At 43.6% G+C, this 8,570-nt stretch overlaps 1 protein-coding gene across 1 annotated transcript in view; it reads right to left on the minus strand.

The window, feature by feature from the left end:
• The window catches only part of MMRN2 (multimerin 2), a 19,308-nt gene that overhangs the window by 6,822 nt on the left and 3,916 nt on the right, over positions 1–8,570 (minus strand). The window contains exons 2-3 of the mRNA XM_010156777.1: positions 951–1,073; positions 293–399 (exon numbers count right to left, since the gene is read on the minus strand). Of these exons, the coding sequence (XP_010155079.1) occupies positions 293–399; positions 951–1,073 (230 nt within the window). The remainder of the gene's footprint in view (positions 1–292; positions 400–950; positions 1,074–8,570) is intronic.

Here is an 8,570-nt window from a genome sequence, read left to right on the forward strand (position 1 = left end):
CCCCTGACACATGAATACCTTTATCTGTGTGTAAGGATTACAAAGGTGCTACTAACAGAAGAATAAGTAGCTAATGCTATTATCTGCTAATTAGCTATTAATTGCAGCTAATTACTTGTTTACTTGCAACTACTCCCTGTGTCAAGGTATCAGTGACTTGGAGCGTAGCAGACCAAGGAAAATAAGGCATTGATTCTCAAAATAAGGAAAAACGAATAGGGAAACTTATTTCTTGCCACTGTGAGTGGCATTTAGTCATGCGTTCTCATGCTTGCTGTCTGACTTTCCTTACCATGCTGTTCACAGTCCTTGCCGATAAACCCAGGGCAGCATTTCCACTGCAAAGACTTCAAAACCTTCTGTTTCACCTGATAGACTGGCTTCAGTGCGGTCCTGTACCTGGGGAGTAAGGGTCTGGGCGTTAGATTGGAAGTTATTGTCATCGGGCGTCGCTCGGGGTGAGTTCACTCACTCCAGCAGTGGTCTGGTGCCAAGTGTGTCCTAGATGACTAATGCAGAACACAGTGAAGAAATCTGTCATAAACCATGTCACTGCTGCTTAGTAAAGCATTTGGGCAGTCCGCAGCAATTTTTTTCCCCTACACAGGATAGCTTTTTTAAGTTATGCATGTGTATTATGACCTGAAAATAATGTGAAAAGTATGGTCTCTGGTGGTTTTTTCCTGAATACACATGTGGGAAGATTTGAAAAATCACCTAATTACCTTATAGTCCTGTACTTGATGGCTTGGAAAGGCATTGCTCTCCCATGTTCTTTAAATGCCTGATCACCTTAGGTACATAAATCAGACCCTACATCACTTTGGTATTAAACTGAGTTGGTGCTTTAATTCTTTTTACAATGTGTCATTGAATACTTATGAAACTATCATTTAGATAGTTCAGAGAAAATAATGTTTCCTTCAGTTGGTTTTATTTAGGATACTTACATGATCTTCTGGCATTCTGGTGCCCCGTTTGGACAGGGCTGTTGGGAGTTGACAATGTACTTCTCCTTCATGCAGGCTTCTATGTATGTGACCAGCCGGGACTGCGTGAAGGAACACCAGTTCCTAGTGGAAGAAAGACATGGGAAAGGAATTTGAAGTATGTTTCTTAAAGTCTCTGATTGTAACAGTGCCAAGGAAGAGTGAAATGCAGAAGGGCCGTGTTTGTTTGGGGTTTTTTTTCTCCCATCTGGACGATGAGGAAAGTGGAAAATGCTTGCTAGCTTCTCCCTCCACTCCCAGCTCATTTGTTTTCATTTGGGATGCTTATCTGATTTTGTTACAAAAGGGTTGATTGTCTGAACTTTGATGCATTAGTTCCATTTCCAGTTCTTTTCATTTAGCAGGAGAAATTTCCAACTCTGATAACCTGCAGGTTAATGTCACTTTAAATGTCAAATTGCCTTTCTAGGCATGTTGCCATTTCAGATGCCTAATGACTGACTCATCAGGTTGAGGCAGACTGCTGCTGAAAACTTGATCCTACACAAACTCCATTAATAATCGGTGTCTTCCTAAGTATTACTTCTTCAAGACAATACAGTAACTGATTAAATGTTATTAATCAGACTAGCATTGAAATAATTTCTCCCATCACCTGCAGAAAAATAATATTGGATAAATGAGGGTAGTTTTCTTGGGTTTTAGTTTTATTCTTCTAGCAGAGACGTGAGTTTTCCTAGTCTGATAAATTTTCCAAGACAAAATTATTTTGACAGCTGTTAATCCCAGGCTGTAGGTGAGCCTCTTCCTTTTCAGAAGTTTATAATCAAGACCTGGAAGTGTACTGCTGGTTGAAGTTTGGTTAAAATCCAAGATACCAGAAGTGACAGGAACTGAGGAGTAATAACTGTAGTGGGAAATGAAAAAAATGTGATGATTAACATCTGATTAATTAGTCATTGCAGTTTTTGTTGATAAACTATGCATGTATTCCAGACACCGTTTCAGATGGTGCGTTTACAGAAGTTCGCCGGTTAAACACCGAGGGATCTTACCATTATCCATGGGTAGAAAAGGGATGTGACAGCTTGGTTTGGACAAAGGAGCTATAGGGAGACAGGGGTCCCTGCTCCTTCTCTTCAACTCTGGCTACAAAATCTTCCGAGGGAGAGTCGCTGAACCAGCAATGGCACTTTGCAGATGGGTTTAGCTACATGTCCTGCCTGTTGCGGGAGAGCACCTGCCGTGGTTATGTCTCAAACTGCATGTGCACGTAGGGCCCTGAGGAAGTTGCAGCGTATCACTTAACAACATACTGGTGCTAAAATGTCCTAATCCTCTTCCTGGGGAAAAAGGTGGAGTAGAGCAGTTTAGGGAGAGAAATGAAAAAATCTATACCACCCTCACCAGGAGGTTCTTGTACTCCATGAGTTTGTCAGAACTTACGTTATAATGGAGCAGAGCATTGTGTGTGGGAGGGAGCTGTGTCCGATAAAGAACAGCTGAACTTTAGGCAGTATATTTTTAAGTGGGAACACAGGAACCAAATCTCTGATAATCAGCATATATGGAAAAAGTTTGCCTCTTGGAGTGAGGTGCAGAAACAATGGGGAACCGAGTCCTGCACAAAAGCAGAAGCTGTGGCCAGGCGAAGGGGAGGAAAGTCAGAAAGAAACCGAAACGTCAGGAGGAAAGGGCAGGCAGCTTGGGCTAGCTGGGAATAGCTCACCAGCCTTACTGGGACATACAGAGCCTTTTTTGTTCCCCTGTTTCTTAAGGAAAATGTGATTGTGATTGCTTGCATAGGGGTTTGCTGAAAAACCCTTCATCTCTTGGAAGCAGGGGCAGGAATCTGGCCAAGATTTCTGTGTCTATTATCAGCAGGAGTTTTGTTTCCTATGGGACTGAGCCAGAGGACAAATCCTCAGGGTTTTATAAAGTCGTTACTCCTCAAGGGTCAGATGTTCTGCTTGTATCACTGGGCACTGGAGGGATGGCTGGTAGCCTGTCACACGAGCTCTGGCTGATGCCTGCCTCCAAGGTGTGTGCAGGGCTGCCAGGCGTGGGAAGGCTGCGTGGCTTTTCCGTGGTTAGTGAGAGATGAGTAACTCGGCAGAGACCTCACTTGTGCTCGTGTTTAGGCTGTCCTCTCATGTGCCCAGCAAGCTATAGCTGGAAGCGGCTTTACCCTCTCAAATCCTCTGGTCTGTGGTTTGCTGCAGCTCGCTGGCATTGTTGCTAGGTGCTCCTATTGTCTTGGGTCTGCCGGTGGCATGCCTGCCAGATCCAGGCAGGAATCTGCATTCAGTGTGGAAACCTGTTAAAATAGGATTCTTTTGCTTTAGTGTTTTGTTCTTTCCAATGAAAACAGCCCACGCCCCGTAAATCATGGGTCTGGGCTGATTTGTTTTTCCCACCATACACAGCTCCCACACGAGTCCTTTGAGTCATGTAAGCCATGCAGACCTAAACCAAATGTTTACACGCATCAACACGTGTGTGAGAAAGAACGTGGCATCCTATGACTGTGAGCACTTTCGCTGTATTGCACATGTAAATGTGCACACAAATTTAATTGAAATATTCAAGGACTCCCTTTCAAAACCTGCCAGCGGTATCTCATGGGCTTCCCACTTGTAGAAAGGGCTTAGGTTGTATCAGAGATTGAATCAGTGGTTGATCCCAGCTTGATGCTTGCTTTGGACAGTTATTAGCATTATGCGGAATGAATAGCATTGAAAAAAGGGCAATTTGATAGTTTCTCGATGACTTCTTTTAGTGGTGGTCCATTTTTCTTTAGTATGTGCTTACTAGTTATCTCTCACTTGGTCTTAAATGCTTATTCATGGAGCTGAAGTGCTATGTACTGTCATGTTTTGGCTATAATAATAAAAAAATGTTAGTGGTTTTGAGTTCCATGAAGCTTATCAAAATTCATTCTTTCATCAAGTAAGTAAACGAGGCCTATTTTTCCCATCTGTAATGAGCTGCAATATAGATACGTGTGAAAGGTGAAACTCCTATTGCAATATTTTTTGCACGTCTTGTCAAATGCTTCCTTTAAGGAAACTTTGATATCTGTTACTAAAAATACTCCTTAACTCTGTTAACCTTGAGGGAAAATATGCCATTCTTTAATGTTAAATGGAACAATTTTAGGACTTGCAAAGGCTTCATCTGAAGTTCAGTGAGGCGAGCGGGACTTCTGCTGGCACCAGTGGGCTCTCAATCAGGCTCTGAAGTTGCAAAGAGCTGCTCTTTCACAAATAGCACTTTCTTTATTCAGCTGGCTTCAGGAACACAGCAGCTTTGTGTTCTGCTTCTGCATTTTCTTCCCCTCTTTGTTATTATGTCACTTCATTCACTGAATCTATAACCAACTTAACACCCTCTGCTTTTATTCTCTTTAATAAAGTTTCCTTTTGATTCAAGCCTCTGCTGCCAAAGAGAGCAGAGACAAACAAGTTGCTCATGGGAGGAGAGCAGAAGAGCTTTCTCTCCAGCATGGTGAATGGTCATGTTTATCACAATACTAAAAGTTGGGGCAACACTTAAGGGAGCCCTAGCAAATCCAGGGCTACAGATGTTTAATTTGTTCAGTTGCTTTTCCTGTTTCACATTCCAAGCAAATTAATCCTTTTTCTTTAACCAGGAAAAAAGTATCTGAATAACTTTCTTTACTAGATGAGGTGGGTTTTTTCCTAGGCTTTCTTCTAATGTCCTTATTGAATAGACTCTTCATGTGCACTTGTCCATTTTTGCCTTATTTTGAGGCGTGTATTCTTTTGCCTAGACTTAAATACATCTGATGATAAGGCAATCTGTATTTAAATAAGACTGCGCAAATTTAGGTTAGCTCAAGCTGCTTTTATTTGAACTTTTAAAGCCTTTAAAAACTGTTCTTACAGTATTTTTTTCTTATGTTGGATCCTACTTCTGCTTTTACTGAAACATAACAAAATGCAGGTAGCTTTATCTCTGATTCTAGGATTGGCCAGGCCACCTTGTATCATAGCAAACAAAACCCACAGAACCACGGATTAAAGTGAGATTGTTGGTCTGCAGGAATTAGCACTCTGCCTAAATGAATACAGGGTGGTCTCTTTGTTCATACAGCGCTATGTTCATACAATCACAGCGTGATAGTAGTGAGTGTGAGTAAGGCTCCCCCAGCTCAGCTAGGTAACTAAGAAAAAATAAAGCATGTAAGTACATGTTCTCATGATTGGCAGTGCAGTGCATAATTTCAGATACTTCCTAGGTCAGTGGAATTTTTTGCCTGAACAAAAACTTCAGGACTTGAGGACATTGTTTTTTCCAGAAGTTATTTTATTCCTTTGGCTGTACAACTGAGTTGTCCTTCACATCAGTTTCCTCAGGCTTCTCTTCCCAAGGAAGCCAGTTTCTATAATTACTTGGAAAACTCCTGTCCAGCTATTCCAGCCCACCACTGAGAGAGTGCAAAACTTTCCAGCTTCATAACCTTTACTTTTCTGTACAGTGCAAAAGGCACCAGGTACACAATTATTGCTGCTGAAGTGTGCTACAAGATGACAGTAGAGGAGTATGGTCTTCTACTTTAATCAAGTGATTTTTCCACTAACTTGTGCAGTATGACTACTGATCTACACCAGTTGAAGTGGGGGAAAAAAAAAGAATGCGGCATTGGCTATGGAATAATGTGTGCTCTGGTTTTCATTCAGTCCAGAATTCTCACTGACAAGAAGAAGCCGCCTCAATAAAACAGAGGTAAAATTTCACACTTAAATTAATCGCGTTGGTTTTAAGACAGAGATGTATCTTGTTTTATTTGTTACAGAACGCAGAAGGTATTCAGCTGTTGGAAGAGGTGCTGGCTCTCTCGGGAAACCTGGTGTGCCACCAGGTTTTTAATTAGCAGAGAGTGAGTGATTGTGGGTGGTCAGTTAGTGCATGCTCCAGCTCTTCCTGAGCAGCCAGCAGCCCTGTATTACCATCAGGCAGCTGAAACTCCTTTTTCTCTGCCTTTCCCTTAGGATGAGCAGAGCTCCTGCTCAGGCAGGGTCTGGGACTCATCCCACAAATCACCCTGGTTTTCACTGGGGTTTAAGTAGACTGATTGATGTCTGGTTCGCCTTAACAAGCTGGGCAGAAGCGTGGCCAGTGGTAGCTTCCAGTATGTGGATTTCCATACAGTGCTGGAAGTCTTCCAGAGCCCTGGGCAATACTGGCTGAGTGCCACTTTTATTCCAGCAGTAGTGCCAGGTGGTCTGTTAGCAGCTGGGGCTTCTCCTGCAGAGCATCCTAAAGACTTAGTGCAGTGAAGGCTCTGAGCAAATCCAGTCCTGAACCTGGAGCCTCTCTGGGAGCAGGAGCTCAAGAGAGAAAAGGCTTGGCTGGAAGTTGGTTTTGAGCCAAATCCAATTGTACAAGCTACTTCAGAGAAATTATTGCAAGAGGTTTTTCCTCTTCACAAAGCATCCCAGCCATTACCTCATTTATATTATCCTCCCCACAGTATGAGCTCTACAGCCTGCTCAGAGGGCAGCTTACACTTGGATTCCACCTCCTGATTCCTGGAGACTTAAGTTCACCCCTCGAATAGCACACTCACTCCTTTGTCAGACCTCGTCTTGAAGCAGGAATCGCAGCCAGCGACCACCCAGTAGCGCAGCTGTGCCAGCGCCAGTGAGTCAGAAATGCACGGAAAGACAAGCTTCCCTGGTGTCGTGCACTTGGGGTGTGGGCAGTGTGCCTTAAGGGCAATGTGCCCCGATTGTGTTTTGGGAATGGGTGTAGTTTTGTTCAGGGTTTGCCACTGTTCACTTATGCAAGGGGTGTTGACCCACAGGAGTAGGAAGGCATCAGATCCATGTGGTCATAGTGCTGATGGTCTGTGGCTGTGCTGAAACAGGAGACCCTTTGCTGTCTGCTGGAAGAATGAATTGCTACAGCTTGCACTTAGGAGCTGTGTAAGTGAAAGAATCCTTTGGACACAGGGTTCGATAACTCCTGTACCGCATGCAATGAAGCTATGTCATTTGCATCAAACCCACTAATGGGGAGCCATTCCACCTGCAGCTCAACAAGAGAGCCAAATACCGAGTGGCATTCTTGGCCAGCAGGCACTGAGGCAAGAGCTTCCTTGGAGAGTTTCCTAAAGGCCTGAAAGAACCCAAGTGCCTAGCTTTGATAGGAAACCATTGCTTCTGGTGATGAACTTGGCACTGCGAAAACTATTGTTGAGCACTCAGTGGCCATTCCACTGCTTCGCAGGATGTCAGGGGCTGAAGATCACATCTGGCTGCATTTCATCCAAACGTGGTTTATTTTAAGTGTACATTCTACACCCCTTCGTTGGGAAACTTCAGTATCACGTAAGCTTCCTGAGAAAATCCCTGTCTCATTTTGAATTAAAAAATGAGTCAGTGTGAGAATGATCTTAATTAAATCAATGGATTCCTGTAAAGGAAACAAAACAAATAAGCTATTAAGATTGAGCATTGCTCTCACTTTCCCTAGAATAAGACTGATTTGGATGTTCTCTGCTTGTCTGTACTTTGGAGGAGCGTTGTTCTGTATGTGGACCCCGTGTAATCACAAGAAGATGCCTATGTCATTGTGGCTGTCTCAGTGCCGAATTAAATCAAGAGGTGTGTGTTTGGGTGAGATAACACTGTGCCTGGTTGACATCAGGAAGCCTTCCTGTAATCAAGGGTGACTTCACAGAATCCTGTGTCCAAACCTCAAAATGTGTTAATGCAATTAAGGATTTCCTTATGCTGAAGATTTCTGCCTTTGGTACTTATAATTCCAGGTGGGGGGGAGGTTGGTGTTGGTTGGTTTGTTTTCATTCTTTGCAAACACATTGTAATTGTAAGAAAAATCCCAATAGATGCAAGAAGGAGCATGTGTTTGCAGATTAAAGAAAAAGACGGAGAACAAAGCCAGCTGCTCAACCAGAGGGCAAATCCAAAACGGGGGCTACTTGGCAACGATAACACCTTTGGAAGGGCAGCGGAGAAGGTCTGTGAGACTGCTATAGCTGGGGAAACCAGCTGTAGTTGCTGTGCTCCTTCCCATCTCATCACCATTCTGCCTTACTGCAGGAGCTACCCACAGCAAGGGACCAACGCTGCCAGCGTGCTTACTGAGGGAGAAAGGTAAAAATAACCGCTGCTTTTTCCCAAGTTTATTTTTAACCTGGAATGCTTGAGTGATCTGGTTTACTTGACAGACAGGTCAGGCCAACTGAGGGTATCGACAGCTTTGGGCTTTCCTGTCAAAGCCAGCACGTGATGGAATCGCACCTTTTAGATGCTTCGTTTCTATCTTCTTTTTTTTTTTAATGAAATATGAACACTAAGTGCATGAATGTGAGTTGTCAGCCTGGCTGTTGCTGGTGTTGGGGGCACATGGATTAAAGCCAGCCGGCTGTGATTCTGCTCAGTGCAGAGGAAGGATAGGTGCCTTGGGCTACGGTGCTCGCTGATGGTGTTCAGTGAGATGGTGTTTCAGTGCATTGCCTGGTTTGAGAAGCAATCTGTTTGTAGGGAGAGAAAAGCCCTTCTGAGTGTAATAACAGTCGAGGTCTTCCCGTGGATCTCAGATCCATGGCAAGGATATAGAGCAGATGGCACG

This window comes from Eurypyga helias, unplaced genomic scaffold (assembly GCF_000690775.1).
Source record: "Eurypyga helias isolate BGI_N326 unplaced genomic scaffold, ASM69077v1 scaffold32538, whole genome shotgun sequence".
Classification (NCBI taxonomy): Eukaryota; Metazoa; Chordata; class Aves; order Eurypygiformes; family Eurypygidae; genus Eurypyga; species Eurypyga helias.